General features: G+C 47.1%; 1 protein-coding gene across 2 annotated transcripts; it reads right to left on the bottom strand.

Moving 5' to 3' along the window:
- Positions 1–1244: 1244 nt before the first annotated feature.
- Positions 1245–17928, bottom strand: LOC310918964 (uncharacterized protein). 2 transcript variants are annotated; one of them, XM_083878029.1, is made up of 3 exons: positions 17353–17928; positions 10504–10528; positions 1245–1421 (listed from the first exon to the last, which is right to left on the bottom strand). In XM_083878029.1, the coding sequence occupies exons 1-2, from the start codon at positions 17802–17804 to the stop codon at positions 10507–10509; spliced, it is 474 nt and encodes a 157-aa protein (XP_083734155.1). In that variant the 5' UTR covers positions 17805–17928; the 3' UTR covers positions 1245–1421; positions 10504–10506. The 2 variants fall into 2 exon arrangements, 1 of the variants encoding a protein (XP_083734155.1); XR_014591762.1 differs by lacking the exons at positions 1245–1421; positions 17353–17928 and adding exons at positions 9234–9419; positions 12963–13419 and having other exon boundaries at positions 10387–10528.
- Between the last annotated feature and the right edge of the window lie 1651 nt (positions 17929–19579).

Here is a 19579-nt window from a genome sequence, read left to right as displayed (position 1 = left end):
AAGTGAACCTTAATGTTCCACCCATCTACCTTCCTCTGGCATCCTGGGCCAGCACATCTGCCAAAGGGACCACCTAAAATAAAATAAAACAGACCAGTGAATGCTTAGAGTTGCACCAGCAAGTGAGACTCCAGCAGTAGCAACTGCTTCTGTCCACCCATCACTGCTCACCTTGTCCACTTCACCTTGACTGCAGAGACCCAGCTTTGCCTCCTAAAAACAAAGACAAAGAGCAGGGCTGTAACATGGCCACCATTTACACTCCCCAGCAAACACAAACAGTGACTGACCTTCCCTGGGCAGCCCCCTCACCCGGGATGGGGCACTCTGCCATGGATTTAATCCATCTGCACCTGAAACAAAGTCAGGAAAAGAGTCAAAGTGCTGCAGGAGAACTTGACAGCTGCAGGCATTTGTGTTCATCTAGGGATACCCTCTACAGGCCAACTACACCCCACAGGACAAATTTCAACTCCCCAGGACTTGTCCCATTCCCCCTACACCCAGACTGAGCAACAAGGCAGAGCAGCTCCAGCCAAACACACCAACACCCGTGACACAGGACAGGACAAAAGGGGGGACACAACAGGGACAGAAACATCTCAGCAAGAAGAATGACCCTGAGGACCGAGAGAACTCGCAATGAGATGACCGAGGTAAGACCCATGGGGAGCTGACCAGGCTCAGAGAACCCTGCAGGAAGAAGATGCCAACGGGATCACTGATCCCAAGAAAGGCAGAGATGGATGCCCGAGAATCCTATGGTCAGAATCCTGTACCTGTCTCTGCATTCTGACAAGACCTAATCCACCTGAATGGATCACAGCAGTGCACAGCTGTGGATACAGCTCAGAACAAGACCTGGAAAGGCATCAGCCTGGACACTTGTGAAGAGAGATGGATTCTGAGGAGCCTCTGAGCTCCCGAGTCAAGGGTTTGATGCCTGGCCTGGTATCAGCACCAGGAAAAGGGAGATTTTAAGAACAATGCCTGGGGTCTCCAAAAGACCCCTTGAAGGGTTAAGGCAAAAGACACACAAAACAAAACACACAACAGACACAGAGTGCACAACAGACAAGTGACACGACGTGCCCTGGGACTGCTCTGCCCTGCACACCTCAGCACTGTGAGACCTTCCCTCTATGTGCCCTAAAGGGGTCACATCTTGGACATCCCCATCTCCAAACCTGATTTAAAACCCCCTCCTGGTGACCCCTGACCCCACACCCCACTTTCATCCCCTCTGTGGCTTTTAGCCCTTCACTTATCTCTGGGATGTTCAGGGATGAGAATCCACATCAGGTGCCAAGGAAGGCTGTCTCTGCCTCTGGGAAATTCCTGCTGTCACCGGGCTGTTGTCTCTTAGTCAGGTACCATAAAGAAAACCAAACATCCAGGGATGATCTCAGCAGGGCTGTTGGCTGGTCAGTGAGGACATCTCAGTGTGAGACAACTGGACCACCTGAAACACACAAACAATAAGGGAGGCTTAGAGTTGCACCAGAAACACCACGACCCTGACCACATAAATATATCAATTTTAGGAATTGCAAACAAAAGTCCAGCAAAAAAAAAAGCCAACTCTTATTACTCGTAGTCCATTTTCCAAATATAATAAAAATAACCCCATGTCCATTCCCTTCAAAAAACCTCCAAAATACACACCCAGAACCCCCCCAATTTAAAGACCTGCCTCTAACCAAATAAGAACCATAAACCCCACGTCTTTTAAACTATAAATTCATTAAGCTAACACATCAAAACCACAGACTTTTAAATCCTTAGTCCACACTAATACACCAATCCCATCACTATATACAAAATCAAAACCTATTTTCTATTTCTACTAACAAAACAAGAAAGTCACAACTTTTAACTGCAATAAAACCTAAAAACACCTAATTAGAAGTAAAATTATCCCATTATAACTAACTCAAAACCCCAGACACTCCAAAACAAGTACTTGAAGTGCCAAAAACCATCAAATAGTTAAAATAACTCCTTCAAAAATGCCTTCTGTACCTTTCAGATTGATTTGGAGAGCAAAGCAAGGAAAGAAAAAGCACACAGCTTGTTTTAAGAGAACAGTGGTCACTCCTCTGCATTCCCTCTCTCCAGTATATTCAGCTGAGGCACAGACAGACTGCAGCACACAGATCTGATGGCTCTTTGTTAGTTGTTAGTTTTAGGGCAGAGAAGTTCCCTGCACTGATTTTTTTTCCCTTTTTCTCCAGGCTCATTAAACCTGCTGCAGACTGAAAAACCCAGAGAAGCACCGAGAGCTGCACCTGCAGCCCAGGAGGCCTGGACCTCGGCATTTTATCAATGCTGAAAGAGCTGACAAGAGACCAAAGGAGCTACAACCCACAGCAAGGACATTCTGAATTTACCATCTCGCCACAGAATAACAGAAAGTTTTATTATTTTATGTCATTCACTCTTTATGCTTGTCAGCACTTTGTTAAATAAATAGTTTTTCCCATTTTTCTCCAAAGAAGTTCTTTCCTAAACCAATTTAAAAGAAAGACCATTTTAGTTTACACTCTAAAAAAAAAATCCATCCAAAAGTTTCCTCTCAGGTTTATCCTAAACCACAACAACAAACAATTCAATCCATAGAAATAAAAGTAGCACAAATATACTTAAATTAACAGCACCAAAAACAATTATTCCTAACTCAATGAACCCTTACTTCCTCAAAACCATCAAAACAAACAAACAAACCACCTATAAATACACACAAAACCAAAAGATCCATTAGACTACAAACAATATCTCCTAAATTATCCAAAACTATAAAATGTATACTGTAGTCAAGCATGCTAAATAAACAAACCCCTATAACACAATAAAAAATCATTTAATTGTAAATATTAAGAAACCCTAAAAAATTAACTACATCACACCGTCTCAAACCCACTAAAACAAACACTAGATGCTCCCTATGATAAAAGCCACCACTAAATAAATAAAACCCTCCCCTATACCTCACACCACAGCCAATTACACCACTGTAAACCTTAGAAAACAAACCCTGGAAAAACACAATATCCCCCAAAAATAATTCAACAACAAAACTCAGTTCAAAAATACTCTGACCAACGTGAACTATGAAACCAAACATGAATTAAATACACCACATATCTCTCGTCACACCACCTACAAACAGACTAAAGCTACACAATAAATCACTAAAAACCACCAAACAGAAAAAACCAGCTCTACCCAACCTGGATCCCTCCATACAACACACAAAACCCCAACAACACATTTCAGAAGTCTCGCAAAAAAGCTACTTAAATTAGTTCTACCTCAAATACAAACAAACCCACACATAAAGTTACCTCTGCTCAAAAACCAAATTATATATAACAAATAACACCAAAAAAAGTCACACAAAACACTACGCACCACCTAAGAATATCATATTGAATAAAAGCCACATAGAACTGCCACTATTCATTTAAATTCCAGGTGAAAAGAAAATCCCTCCACTTTAAACACAGACAGCAACAGAAAAAAGGAGTTTCTTCAATCAATTTGAATTCCTTTTGTCTCCATAACTCCTTTTTCGTCTGGGAGCACCGGGGAGGGTTTATTAAGATGAAGCTGAAAAGGAAAAAAAAGTCCCCTCTATAAACCCACACTGGTTTACCTTGTGCTGTTGCTCAGTATAAAGGTTTGATCCCCATCGCCTCCCAAGCAACGCTCCAAACCCACGTGCTCCTCATGACCCACAGCCAGGACCTCAGCATGACCTCCTCACTGCCCACGGCTGGATACCCAAATGAGCTGGGGCTGCCCTCTTAACCTGGAACCGCCCCATCATTATCCATCACAGCTCCACCTGGGGCTGCTCTCTCCCCTCCCCATCCTGTGGCATCTCTCACCTGCAGCTGCTCCCAGTCCGAGCGTGAGGCAGAGGGGACTTGCTGTTCATTCCCGGGACGGTTCATTGTCTGCACCTGACACGATGGGGCACCGGGCTTCCCTTGCTGTGGATAAGGACCCCTCTTCTCCTGCAGGTGCCCGAGGCTGGAACTGGGATTCCACCCCCGAAAGTCCATATGCCTGAGGTTCATAATTCCCAAGGAAATTCCCCAGAAATCGTTACCCTTCATTTACAAATATTCCTTTGGAATCACTCCTGACTTGTCCTTCTGTGGAAGCGTTTCAAACATACATTGGAGAGCTCAGAAGCCGAGTTGGCTCGTTTGTGACTTGGCTGACAAGCCCAGACAAAACCCAAACACCGAGAACTCCGGCTCCGCCCCTGGCTCCGCCCCTGGCTCCGCCCCTGGCTCCGCCCCTGGCTCCGCCCCTGGCTCCGCCCCACGCTCCGCCCCACGCTCCGCCCCACGCTCCGCCCCACGCTCCGCCCCACGCTCCGCCCCACGCTCCGCCCCACGCTCCGCCCCACGCTCCGCCCCACGCTCCGCCCCACGCTCCGCCCCACGCTCCGCCCCACGCTCCGCCCCACGCTCCGCCCGGCCCGAGATGGGGGCGGGACCAAACTTCCACATACTCGGGGGAAAAAAAAGAGTAAGGAAAAAAAAAAGGAACAATGAAAACACGAAAAAAAAATTATAAAATAAAATAAAACAAAATAAAAATTTTTAAAAAACCTCAAAAGTTAATAAAAAAGTAAAAAAAGAAAATAAATAAAATCTAAAATAAATTTAAAATATAATTTAAAAATTTAAAAATACAAAATAAATAGCATGAATGTAAAAACTGAAATAATATCCATAAATTTTTTAAAAAATAAAAGTCATTAAAATTTTAAAAAGTAATAAAGAAAAAATTGAAAAATTTAAAAATAAATAATAGACTAAAAATATAAAAATTAAAGAAATAAACCAAAAGCATTTTAAAAAGACAAAACAAAAAATATATTAAAACATTAACCACAATACAATATTTAACATAAAATACAAAAATCAAAAAGGAAAAAATAAAATAAACAATAAGTAAAATAAAATACGAAATTAAATAAACACAGCCCTCCCCTAATGCCACTGCCTAACACAGGCCCCAGGAGTTTTCTTGATTAGGCAGGGATAGGGAAAACAAACCCAGTGCCTCCCAGAAAATAAGGTTTTCTAGAAAATTCTTGGAAACAAATTCTGTTTTAGCAGGAAGCTCACTTGGGATGAACACCCACATGTGCCAAGGCAGGAAAGAACCACCCCATTGTGTCCAAGGAACAGCAACTAGGCCAGGATTTAAGTTTTAATGGAACTTATGTAATTAAAAACACACTCAGTTGAACTTGAAAACGAGATGAATCAAGGCAATAAAACACTTTACAAGTTTTCCTGGGAATTCCCAGAATTCTGTGGATATGGTGCTGACACATTCCTGATTTACCAACCTTAATTGGGGAAATTCCCTTGGAAATGTCCGCTAAGAATTAGCAAAATTCCAATTAGGATAGAAAATAGGAAAAAAAAATATAGCCTTACTAAAATCAGAGAGAGGAAAAACATCAAATAAAAGGAAGGAATAATATCTAACTCCCAGCTTGCCTGGAAAACAAGCTCAGGAATTTCTAACATGGAAAACTTTTGGAACAGCCAGGAAGTCTGTGGAAGTCCATGGAATGATGATTTCAAATCTGCTTCCTCTGCTCTGATTGTCAAGGGAAGAGGGAGTTAAACATGCCAATTTACTCCTATTCCAGAACGATCTCTAGTTTGTGGGAGTAACAATCCAAAGAAACTCCAATCTTACTTGGATTTGACAGATGAAACTCCCAGCAGAGTTGGGAAGTTTCAGTGGAACCAAAGAGCCACAAATCCTGGAATAACAAAATTCAACTCAGCAAAAGTCAGGAATTCTATTTACAAATCCATGGAGGAGGAGGAGGAGGATGACACCAGGAACACAAACCAGCTGAAAGCCACGATTTACAGTAAAGGGCAGGAAATCAAACTGACAGTCTCTGGTTATGCTCAGGCATTTCTCCAGGAGTCAGAGAGAAAATTGGGAACCTTGGACTGGGATAAGGCCTTCCAGGGGCTCCACTTCCCACTGGCTCTCTCCTTTTTTGCCAACTACCTGCAAGAGGAAAAGCAGCAGGAATAAAGTTTCAAACAGGAGGTCCTTGGTTCAGGCAGACTGAAGTGCAGCTCCCAGGGAGCGAGTCCAGGCTGTGCCCAGGGGAGCTCCGGGAATCTGGGATTGCCCGTGGGATTAAAGGGCTGGAAAAGCAGGACCCACCTGCCGGGTTTAGTGCTGGGACACAGCAAGGCCTCGGCTCAGGGGCAGCAGTTGGAGCTGGGACTGCAGGAGAACACTCCAAAGCCAGGTTAAACATCCAGCGTGACACGCAGCACGCTCCGGGAGAAACTCAGGAGGGAGAAGCCTCCGGATGCTCCGTGTTCCTTCTCCTTGGCATCTTTGCCAGGGCCTCCCTCAGAATACTGACCTCACCCTGCAGCTCCTAAAAAATAGGAGAACTTATGGAAATCACCCAGCAATCCATGGATTTCCAGGTATTAAGAAACCAAAGCAGCCGCCTCTCAGTGGTGTCCCCAAGGCCCAGCAGTGCCCAGCACCTCTGACTGGAATTTGAGGGGTCCCAGCACAGCCCCAGAGCAGCAGAAAAACCCACCTCCAGACTTACCAGAGAGATGACAGGAGCGCCCTCCCTGCGATGCCTGCTGAGCCAAGTGGAGCTGGCAGGGTGACCCATGGACATTCTGCGTTCACCTTTCAACAGAGTCAATGTGGAAACAGAACAAATCTCTCTCGGTGTGGAGATCCCTTCAGGTGCACCTGGAGATGCTGCAGTGTCCTTCAGCAGCCAGAGCAGAACAGGGTTTCTACTGTGCTGTAAGTGAGAAATACAACTGAATCAGAAGAAAATAAAAGGAAGCACCTCTCTCCATGCTTTTTATATTAAAAAAATCATGCAGTAGAATTTTTTTAGGTGTTCATTCTTGCTTTACACTGTGTAAAATACAAGCACTCACCTTTCAGCCTGAAATTGCAACAGCTCCTCAGGCTGACTGAGCTCAGCAGGACCACCAGAATCACTGAATTGTGGAAGGGAAAGCTCATCCCATTCCAGCCCCACCCAGGGCACGGACACCTTCCACCAGATCCAGGGGCAGCCACAGCTTCTCTGGGGAACCTGCGCCAGGGCCCCGCCGCCCTCCCAGGGAACAATTCCTTCCTGATATTTAATCTAAACCGGCCTCCCTTCATCCTGATGAAGCCGTTCCCCTTGTCCATCACTGCGTGTCCTTGTGAGAAATCCCTCTCCATGAGGCCATAAGCGGCTGGCACAGACCCCCCCAAATAATGTTCCGGGGACTCTCGGGGCCACACGAGCACTGCGGGCGTTTTACCGGCTTCTCCTGCCGCCTTCCCCGGGAACCCCCGGCTCGGCTCCAGCGCCGACAGCGAGTGCTCCAGCTCCGGGCACAGCGCCAGCGTGTCCCGCCCGCCCGCCGGGGGATCGGCAGCGGCCCCGACACCGCCTTCGAATGGCCCGCCGAGGAAGCGGCAGTGACGGCGGACACCGGCCGGGAGCGCCCGGAACTGCCCCCGGCTCGTTCGGTTCGGCTGAGGGGGCGACGTTCGGGGAAACTCGGCTGGGCTCGGCTGTTCGGAGAAACCCGGCGATTTCCGTCAGTAGTCGGCAATCCTCGGCTGTTCGGAGAAACCCGGCGATTTCCGTCAGCCGTCGGCTACTCTCGGCTGTTCGGCAACTCTCGGTCATTTTCGTCACACCTCGCCTTTTTTGGTGGCAGAGAGCATTACGTCACTTTCGCCCCTCCCCGCCGCCATCTTTAGAAGGTCAACAGCAGCGAGCCGAGCCGCCATCTTGGTTGTGGCGCCCCTTAAGGCCCCCCATAGGTGTCTAACACAGAAGCCTGACTAAAATGAGTAACCCGAACCCGCCTGCGGCGTAACTGAACCCACAGCCCGTGTCCTTACACCTGGAGACGCCACAGAAAATTGTCCTCGGGCGGCGCCGTGGTCGGGATTTTTGTGCAGGCAGTCTGATAGACACACATGGGGGGGGTCCTCATTTTTCCCGCCCTTTTCGCCGCCATCTTTAGAAGGTCAAGCGCCGCGAGTCGCGCCGCCATCTTGGTTGTGGCACGCCCCCCCAATGTCCCTCTCGGCTGCTCGCACAAGCGCCTGACAACATCGCCTGCCCAAACACTGCCGTGGCGCTGCTCAGCCCCCATCCCGTGTCCACGCACCTGCGTATGCCGCGGAAAAACCGCTCCCGGGCCGCTCCCTGGTCCAGGTCACGCGCAGGCAGCCGGCTGCCACGTGCCCTGGGTCCCCTCTTTTTTTTTCCCGCCTTTTTGGCCGTGATCTTTCGGTCCTCGGGCGGCAGTACTGCCCGTGAGCTCAGAGAACGAGGCTGCTGCTCACCTCGGGTGCCGGCACGGGGGAGAATTGCAGTACCGCTGTATGTCCACAGGATGGCAGCACTGCCGCACAGCTCTCGGGACGGGCACGGGGGAGAGTTGCAGTACCGATCTTTATCCACAGGATGGCAGCATTGCCTTACAAATCGGCTCGGGGGGGAGCTGCAGTACCGATCTTTATCCACAGGATGGCAGCATTGCCTTACAGATCGCCTGCCATCAACCAAACCGAATCCAAAAAAAGCCTTCAGTTTAGGCTGCATTTCAAAATAACTTCTATTTCTTACTTTCATATATCTAATAACCATTACAAATTTATCTATTATATCATGTAGATTATATTAGGTATATTTTACATATTATAATAAATGGAACAAGAAATAATATAGTGTATCAATAGTGTATCTATTCCTATTATCTTTCATATTTTATAGTTCTCATTTTGTTACTTATATTTTTATTTTTTTGCATTTGTATTTTTTTTCAATTCGTATTTACTTCTTTCCATTTTTACTGATATTTTAAACTATATGAATTCATTGACCTAACAAATCAGAACCATAGTTAATTAGAATTGAATGAGCCTGGTTTTCTAAGAGATAAATATTTAATCTTTATTAAAATAATATCGGCATATTTTCTCTTTCTGCGTGCTTTTGGGGAGAGGGGGTTTGTTTTGGATTTCTTGGCTAATAAACAAGGAGGATCAAAGAGCTACAAAATAAAATGTCTATATTATTTTATCTCTGCCTCTGAAATACACCTCCACATCAAGTTACTGCTGGTAATACTGTGCCTGGGGAGAATGAGACCTGAAAGGAAAAAACAGGCACCACGGTGTTCACAGCTTTCTCGGTTCAGGTTTATTAATTTAGCAGAAAATACAGAGGATTTTTAGTAACTGCACTCTCAATTATATCCAGATGTCCAGCAGACAGGGAGGTCATTTCTCAACTTCTTCCTTGCTGAGAGCCAACCTTCCACATACTCGGGGGAAAAAAGAGGGTGGATTTAATCCCCCTGCATCTGAAAGAAAGTCAGGACAAAAGTCAAAGTGCTGCAGGAGAACTTGACAGCTGCAGGCATTTGTGTTCATCTAGGGATACCCTCTACAGCCCAACTACACCCCACATGACAAATTTCAACTCCCCAGGACTTGTCCCATTCCCCCCACACCCAGACTGAGCAACAAGGCAGAGCAGCTCCAGGCCAAACACACCAACACCCGTGACACAGGACAGGACAAAAGGGGGGACACAACAGGGACAGAAATAACTCAGCAAGAAGAATGACCCTGAGGACCGAGAGAACTCGCAATGAGATGACCGAGGTAAGACCCATGGGGAGCTGACCAGGCTCAGAGAACCCTGCAGGAAGAAGATGCCAATGGGATCACTGATCCCAAGAAAGGCAGAGATGGATGCCCGAGAATCCTACGGTCAGAATCCTGTACCTGTCTCTGCATTCTGACAAGACCTAATCCACCTGAATGGATCACAGCAGTGCACAGCTGTGGATACAGCTCAGAACAAGACCTGGAAAGGCACCAGCCTGGATGCTTGTGAAGAGAGATGGATTCTGAGGGGCCTCTGAGCTCCTGAGTCAAGGGTTTGATGCCTGGCCTGGTATCAGCACCAGGAAAAGGGAGATGTTAAGAACAATGCCTGGGGTCTCCAAAAGACCCCTTGAAGGGTTAAGGCAAAAGACACACAAAACAAAACACACAACAGACACAGAGTGCACAACAGACAAGTGACACGACGTGCCCTGGGACTGCTCTGCCCTGCACACCTCAGCACTGTGAGACCTTCCCTCTATGTGCCCTAAAGGGGTCACATCTTGGACATCCCCATCTCCAAACCTGATTTAAAACCCCCTCCTGGTGACCCTTGACCCCACATCTCACTTTCATCCCCTCTGTGGCTTTTAGCCCTTCACTTATCTCTGGGATGTCCAGGGATGAGAATCCACATCAGGTGCCAAAGAAGGCCACCTCTCCCTCTGGGAAATTCCTGCTGTCACCGGGCTGTTGTCTCTTAGTCAGGTGCCATGAAGAAAACCAAACATCCAGGGATGATCTCAGCAGGGCTGTTGGCTGGTCAGTGAGGACATCTCAGTGTGATACAAGTGACCACCTGAAACACACAAACAATAAGGGAGGCTTAGAGTTACACCAGAAACACCACGACCCTGACCACACAAATATATCAATTTTAGGAAATGCAAACAAAAGTCCAGCAAAAAAAAGCCAACTCTTATTACTCGTAGTCCATTTTCCAAATATAATAAAAATAACCCCATGTCCATTCCCCTCAAAAAACCTCCAAAATACACACCCAGAACCCCCCCAATTTAAAGATCTGCCTCTAACCAAGTAAGAAGCATAAACCCCACGTCTTTTAAACTATAAATTCATTAACCTAACACATCAAAACCACAGAATTTTAAATCCTTAGTCCACACTTATACACCATATACACCAATCCCATCACTATATACAAAATCAAAACCTATTTTCTATTTCTACTAACAAAACAAGAAAGTCACAACTTTTAACTGCAATAAAACCTAAAAACACCTAATTAGAAGTAAAATTATCCCATTATAACTAACTCAAAACCCCAAACACTCCAAAACAAGTACTTGAAGTGCCAAAAACCATCAAATAGTTAAAATAACTCCTTCACAAATGCCTTCTGTACCTTTCAGACCGATTTTGAGAGCAAAGCAAGGAAAGAAAAAGCACACAGCTTGTTTTAAGAGAACAGTGGTCACTCCTCTGCATTCCCTCTCTCCAGTATATTCAGCTGAGGCACAGACAGACTGCAGCACACAGATCTGATGGCTCTTTGTTAGTTGTTAGTTTTAGGGCAGAGAAGTTCCCTGCACTGATTTTTTTCCCCCCCTTTTCTTAGGGCTCATTAAACCTGCTGCAGACTGAGAAACCCAGAGAAGCACCGAGAGCTGCACCTGCAGCCCAGGGGGCCTGGACCTCAGCATTTTATCAATGCTGGAAGAGCTGACAAGAGACCAAAGGAGCTACAACCCACAGCAAGGACATTCTGAATTTACCATCTCGCCACAGAATAACAGAAAGTTTTATTATTTTATGTCATTCACTCTTTATGCTTGTCAGCACTTTGTTAAATAAATAGTTTTTCCCATTTTTCTCCAAAGAAGTTCTTTCCTAAACCAATTTAAAAGAAAGACCATTTTAGTTTACACTCTAAAAAAAAAATCCATCCAAAAGTTTCCTCTCAGGTTTATCCTAAACCACAACAACAAACAATTCAATCCATAGAAATAAAAGTAGCACAAATATACTTAAATTAACAGCACCAAAAACAATTATTCCTAACTCAATGAACTCTTAATTCCTCAAAACCATCAAAACAAACAAACCACCTATAAATACACACAAAACCAAAAGATCTATTTGACTACAAACAATATCTCCTAAATTATCCAAAACTATAAAACGTATACTGTAGTCAAGCATGCTAAATAAACAAACCCCTATAACACAATAAAAAATCATTTAATTGTAAATATTAAGAAACCCTAAAAAATGAACTACATCACACTGTCCCAAACCCACTAAAACAAACACTAGATGATCCCTATGATAAAAGCCACCACTAAATAAATAAAACCCTCCCCTACACCTCACACCACAGCCAATTACACCACTGTAAACCTTAGACAATAAACCCTGGAAAAACACAATATCCCCCAAAAATAATTCAACAACAAAACTCAGTTCAAAAATACTCTGACCAACGTGAACTATGAAACCAAACATGAATTAAATACACCACATATCCCTCATCACACCACCTACAAACAGAATAAAGCTACACAATAAATCACTAAAAACCACCAAACAGAAAAAACCAGCTCTACCCAACCTGGATCCCTCCATACAACACACAAAACCCCAATAACACATTTCAGAAGTCTCTCAAAAAAGCTACTTAAATTAGTTCTACCTCAAATACAAACAAACCCACACATAAAGTTACCTTTGCTCAAAAACCAAATTATATATAACAAATAACACCAAAAAAAAGTCACACAAAACACTACGCACCCCCTAAGAACATCATATTGAATAAAAGCCACATAGAAGTGACACTATTCATTTAAATTCCAGGTGAAAAGAAAATCCCTCCACTTTAAACACAGACAGCAACAGAAAAAAGGAGTCTCTTCCATCAATTTGAACTCCTTTTGTCTCCATAACTCCTTTTTCGTCTGGGAGCACCGGGGAGGGTTTATTAAGATGAAGCTGAAAAGGAAAAAAAAGTCCCCTCTATAAACCCACACTGGTTTACCTTGTGCTGTTGCTCAGTATAAAGGTTTGATCCCCATCGCCTCCCAAGTAACGCTCCAAACCCACGTGCTCCCCCCGACCCACAGCCAGGACCTCAGCGTGAGCTCCTCACTCCCCACGGCTGGATATCAGAATGAGCTGGGGCTGCCCTCTTCACCTGGAACCGCCCCATCATTATCCATCACAGCTCCACCTGGGGCTGCTCTCTCCCCTCCCCATCCTGTGGCATCTCTCACCTGCAGCTGCTCCCAGCCCGAGGGTGAGGCAGAGGGGACTTGCTGTTCGTTCCCGGGACGGTTCATGGTCTGCAGCTGACACGATGGGGCACCGGGCTTCCCTTGCTGTGGATAAGGACCCCTCTTCTCCTGCAGGTGCCCGAGGCTGGAACGGGGATTCCACCTCCGAAAATCCATATGCCTGAGGTTCATAATTCCTAAGGAAATTCCCCAGAAATCGTTACCCTTCATTTACAAATATTCCTTTGGAATCACTCCTGACTTGTCCTTCTGTGGAAGCGTTTTAAACGTTCATTGGAGAGTTCAGGAGCCGAATTGGCTTGTTTATGACTTGGCTGACAAGCCCAGACAAAACCCAAACACCGAGAACGCCGGCCCTGCCCCGTGAACTGCCCGGCTCCGCCCCCGGCTCCGCCCCCGGCTCCGCCCCCGGCTCCGCCCCCGGCTCCGCCCCCGGCTCCGCCCCCGGCTCCGCCCCCGGCTCCGCCCCCGGCTCCGCCCCCGGCTCCGCCCCCGGCTCCGCCCCCGGCTCCGCCCCCGGCTCCGCCCCCGGCTCCGCCCCCGGCTCCGCCCCCGGCTCCGCCCCCGGCTCCGCCCCCGGCTCCGCCCCCGGCTCCGCCCCCGGCTCCGCCCCCGGCTCCGCCCCCGGCTCCGCCCCCGGCTCCGCCCCCGGCTCCGCCCCCGGCTCCGCCCCCGGCTCCGCCCCCGGCTCCGCCCCCGGCTCCGCCCCCGGCTCCGCCCCCGGCTCCGCCCCCGGCTCCGCCCCCGGCTCCGCCCCCGGCTCCGCCCCCGGCTCCGCCCCCGGCTCCGCCCCCGGCTCCGCCCCCGGCTCCGCCCCCGGCTCCGCCCCCGGCTCCGCCCCCGGCTCCGCCCCCGGCTCCGCCCCCGGCTCCGCCCCCGGCTCCGCCCCCGGCTCCGCCCCCGGCTCAGCCCCCGGCTCCGCCCCCGGCTCCGCCCCCCGGCTCCGCCCCCGGCTCCGCCCCCCGGCTCCGCCCCCCGGCTCCGCCCCCCGGCCCACGCCCCCCGGCCCACGCCCCCGGCCCACGCCCTGCCCTGCCCGGGATGGGGGCGGGACCAAACTTCCAGACACTCGGGGGAAAAAAGAGTAAGGAAAAAAAAAAAAACAACAATAAAACCATGAAAAAAAATATTATAAAATAAAACAAAAGAAAAATTTAAAAAACCCCTCAAAATTAATAAAAAAGTAAAAAAAGAAAAGAAATAAAATCTAAAATAAATTTAAAATATAATTTAAAAATTTAAAAATACAAAATAAATAACATGAATGTAAAAACTGAAATAATATCCATAAATTTTTTAAAAAATAAAAGTCATTAAGATTTTAAATAGTAATAAAGAAAAATTTGAAAATATTAAAAATAAATAATAGACTAAAAATATAAAAATTAAAGAAATAAACCAAAAGCATTTTAAAAAGACAGAACAAAAAAAAAATTAAAACATTAACCACAATACAATATTTAACATAAAATACAAAAATCAAAAAGTAAAAAAAAAAAATAAACAATAAGTAAAAAAAATTACAAAATTAAATAAACACAGCCCTCCCCTCATGCCACTGCCTAACACAGGCCCCAGGAGTTTTCTTGATTAGGCAGGGATAGGGAAAACAAACGCAGTACCTCCCAGAAAATAAGGTTTTCTAGAAAATTCCCAGTTTTGCTTGGAAACAAATTCTGTTTAGCAGGAAGTTCACTTTGGATGAACATCCACATGTGCCAAGGCAGGAAAGAACCACCCCATTGTGTCCAAGGAACAGCAACTAGGCCGGGATTTAAGTTTTAATGGGACTTATGTAATTAAAAACACACTCAGTTGAACTTGAAACAAGATGAATCGAGGCAATTAAACACTTTACAAGTTTTCCTGGGAATTCCCAGAATTCTGTGGATATGGTGCTGACACATTCCTGATTTACCAGCCTTAACTGGGGAAATTTCCTTGGAAATGTCCCCTAAGAATTAGCAAAATTCCAACTTGGATGAAAAATAGGAAAAAATAAATATTGCCTTATTAAAATCAGAGAGAGGAAAAACATCAAATAAAAGGAAGGAATAATATCTAACTCCCAGCTTGCCTGGAAAACAAGCTCAGGAATTTCTAACATGGAAAACTTTTGGAACAGCCAGGAAGTCTGTGGAAGTCTATGGAATGATGATTTCAAATCTGCTTCCTCTGCTCTGATTGTCAAGGGAAGAGGGAGTTAAACATGCCTATTTACTCCTATTCCAGAACGATCTCTAGTTTGTGGGAGTAACAATCCAAAGAAACTCCAATCTTACTTGGATTTGACAGATGAAACTCCCAGCAGAGTTGGGAAGCTTCAATGGAACCAAAGAGCCACAATTCCTGGAATAACAAAATTCAACTCAGCAAAAGTCAGGAATTCTATTGACAAATCCATGGAGGAGGAGGAGGAGGACGACACCAGGAACACAAACCAGCTGAAAGCAACGATTTAATGTAAAGGGCAGGAAATCAAATGGACAGTCTCTGGTTCTGATCAGGCGTTTCTCCAGGAGTCAGAGAGAAAAGTGGGAACCTTGGACTGGGATAAGGCCTTCCAGTGCCTCCACTTCCTACAGGCTCTCTCCTTTTTTGCCAACTACCTGCAAGAGGAAAAACAGCAGGAATAAAGATTCAAACAGGAGGTCCTTGGTTCAGGCAGACTGAAGTGCAGCTCCCAGGGAGCGAGTCCAGGCTGGGCCCAGGGGAGCTCCGGGAATCTGGGATTGCCCACGGGATTAAAGGGCTGGAAAAGCAGGACCCACCTGCCGGGTTTAGTGCTGGGACACAGCAAGGCCTCGGCTCAGGGGCAACAGTTAGAGCTGGGACTGCAGGAGAACACCCCAAAGCCAGGTCAAACATCCAGCATGACACGCAGCACGCTCCAGGAGAAACTCAGGTGGGAGAAGCCCCCGGATGCTCCGTGTTCCTTCTCCTCGGCAGCTTTGCCAGGGCCTCCCTCAGAATGCTGACCTCACCCTGCAGCTCCTAAAAAATAGGAGAACTTATGGAAATCACCCAGCAATCCATGGATTTCCAGGTATTAAGAACCAAAGCAGCCGCCTCTCAGTAGTGTCCCCAAGGCCCAGCAGTGCCCAGCACCTCTGACTGGAATTTGAGGGGTCCCAGCACAGTCCCAGAGCAGCAGAAAAACCCACCTCCAGACTTACCAGAGAGATGACAGGAGGGCCCTCCCTGCGATGCCTGCTGAGCCAAGTGGAGCTGGCAGGGTGACCCATGGACATTCTGTGTTCACCTTTCAACAGAATCAATGCAGAAACAGAACAAATCTCTCTCAGAGTCGAGATCCCTTCAGGTGCACCTGGACATGCTCTGGAGTGTCCTTCAGCAGCCAGAGCAGAACAGGGTTTCTACCGTGCTGTAAGTGAGAAATACAATTGAATCAGAAGAAAATAAAAGGAAGCATCTCTCCCCTTGCTTTTTATATTAAAAAAATCATGCATTAGAATTTTTTTAAGCATTCATTCTTGCTTTACACTGTGTAAATTACGACCACTCGACTTTCAGCCTCCTCACAGGGAACAATTCCTTCCTGATATTTAATCTAAACTGGCCTCTGAGGCATAAACTGAAAAATCACAACTAATCCTTTATAGCAAATTAAAGAGCATATACAGTATATTAGAATATATTCCAAGTACTATTTTAAAATACATAAGATAGCATTTAGTAATACAGTGCTTATTACTTTTTTGCATATATTTAAACATTACAAATATGAAACCTTCAGCATAATCAGAAAATGAACTAGAAGAACTAACCTAAACAATAGAATAACAGCATTAAGAGCACAAATAGAGAAAAGAACACAGACTCTAAAATAATATGTTCTCTTAAAATTGTGCCAAAAAAGCCAAAGCACACGTGAGAAAGATAAAGGTGAAAAAATGAATAAAAAAAGACCCCCCCCCACGGCCTGGAGACAACCACCACTAAAAACTGAGCTTGCCCAGAAAAGCATACAGTAATTACCATACTAAACGAAAATAAGCAATATCAAAAAATAAATATGTATGAAGAAAGTCTGTAAGATATCATGCATATGTAAAACCTCAGAAAATAAGAAAGGGGGCAAATCCCCTGGGGGGGGTATGCGTGTCTTTGATAAAATTATTCCCCACGTCAATAAATACATACCGCTCTAACAACTAATATTAGTTGTGGAGTTCTTTCTGCGTCGTTTCAGCCTCTCTTCATTCTGATGAAGCCGTTCCCCTTGTCCATCACTGCGTGTCCTTGTGAGAAATCCCTCTCCATTACGCCACAAGCGGCTGGCACAGACCCCCCCCAGGTCAATGTTCCGGGGACTCTCGGGGCCACACGAGCACTCCGGGCGTTTTACCGACTTCTCCTCGGCGCCTTCCCCGGGAAGCCCCGGCTCGGCTCCAGCTCCGGGCACAGCGCCAGCGTGTCCCGCCCGCCCGCCGGGGGATCGGCAGCGGCCCCGACACCGCCTTGAATGGCCCGCCGAGGAAGCGGCAGTGGCGGCGGACACCGGCCCGGGGCCGCCCCGGAAGTGTGCCCGGCCCGTTCGGTTCGGCTGAGGCGGGCGACGTTCGGGGAAACTCGGCTGGGTTCGGCTGTTCGGGGAAACCCGGCGATTTCCGTCAGCCGTCGGCTACTCTCGGCTGTTCGGGGAAACCCGGCGATTTCCGTCAGCCGTCGGCTACTCTCGGCTGTTCGGGGAAACTCGGCGATTTCCGTCAGCCGTCGGCTACTCTCGGCAGTTCGGGGAAACTCGGTCATTTCCGTCAGCAGTCGGCTCTTTTCGGCTGTTCGGCAACTCTCGGTCATTTACGTCACCCCCCGGCTATTTTCGGATGCGAGGAGCATTACGTCACTTTCGCCCCTCCCCCGCCGCCATCTTAGTTGTGGCTGAAGCCAAGTCCGGTCGAGCCGCCATCTTTTTTGTGGCACACTTAAGGCCCCCATCGGTGTCTAACACAGGCGCCTGACTAAAACGACTAACTTGAACCCGCCTGCGGCGCGGGTGAACCAACAGCCCGTGTCCCTACACCTGTAAACACTACAAAAAATTGTCTCCGGGCGGCGCCGTGGTCGGGGTTTTGGGCAGGCAGTCAGATAGACACACATGGGGTCCTCTCTCTTTCCCGCCCTTTTCGTCGCCATGTTTAGAAGGTCAACCGCCGCGAGCCGCGCCGCCATCTTGGTTGTGGCACCCCCCCCCCCCCCCCCCCCCCCCCCCCCCCCCAAATGTCCCCGTCGGCTGCTCGCACAGGTGCCTGACTACATCGACTGCCCGAACACTGTCGCGGCGCCGCTCAGCCCCCATTCCGTGTCCACGCACCTGCGTATGCCGCGGAAAATCCCTCGCGGGCGGCTCCGTGGTCCAGGTCGCGCGCAGGCAGCCTGCTGCCACGTGTCCTCGGTCCTTGCACTTTTTTCCCGCATTTTTGGCCATGATCTTTCGGCGCTCGGGCGGCAACACTGCCCGTGAGCTCACAGCCCGGGGCTGCTGCGCACCTCGGGGACCGGCTCGGGGAGAATTGCAGTACCGCTGTATGTCCACAGGATGGCAGCACTGCCGCACAGCTCTCGGGACGGGCACGGGGGAGAGTTGCAGTACCGATCTTTATCCACAGGATGGCAGCACTGCCGCACAGCTCTCGGGCCGGGCACGGGAGAGAGCTGCAGTACCGATCTTTATCCACAGGATGGCAGCATTGCCGCACAGCTCTCGGGCCGGGCACGGGAGAGAGCTGCAGTACCGATCTTTATCCACAGGATGGCAGCATTGCCGCACAGCTCTCGGGCCGGGCACGGGGGAGAGTTGCAGTACCGCTCTAGATCCACACGATGGCAGCATTGCCCCACAATTCGGCTAGGGGGTGAGCTGCAGTACCGCTCTGTGTCCACACGGTGGCAGCACTGCCGCAGGTAGCGGAGGCAGAAAAGAACGTGGCCAAAAATCCCCTTCCAAACATCCCCGAAAATAAATGCCCCAAAAGACCCCCAACCACAACACCTACGAGAACCCTGCCATCAACCAAACCGAATCCAAAAAAGCCTTCATTTTAGGCTGTATTTCAAAATTATATCTATTTCTTATTTTGATATATCTAATAAGCATTACAAATTTATCTATTATATCATGTACATTATATTAAGTATATTTTACATATTATAATATATGGACCAAGTAATAATATAGTGTGTAAATAGTGTATCTATTGACATTACCTTTCATATTTTATAGTTCTCTTTTTGTTACTTATATATATATTTTTTTGTATTTGTATTTTTTTTCAATTCGTATTTACTTCTTGACATTTTTACCGATATTTTAAACGATATGAATTCATTAACCTAACACATCAGAACCACAGTTAATTAGAATTGAATGAACCTGGTTTTCTAAAAGATAAGTATTTAATCTTTATTAAAATAATATGGGCATATTTTCGCTTTCTGTGTGCTTTTGGGGAGGGGGGGTTTGTTTTGGATTTCTTGGCTAATAAACAAGGAGTTCAGAGAGTTAGAAAATAAAATGTTTCTTAATTTTATTACTACCTCTGAAAAACATCTCGACATAAATTTACTCCTGGTAA

The sequence above is a fragment of the Zosterops lateralis genome, assembly GCF_965231275.1.
Source record: "Zosterops lateralis genome assembly, chromosome: 25".
NCBI classification, from domain to species: Eukaryota; Metazoa; Chordata; class Aves; order Passeriformes; family Zosteropidae; genus Zosterops; species Zosterops lateralis.
The sequence above is the reverse complement of the archived record's forward strand: the minus strand, read 5'-3'. Positions and strand labels throughout refer to the sequence as shown.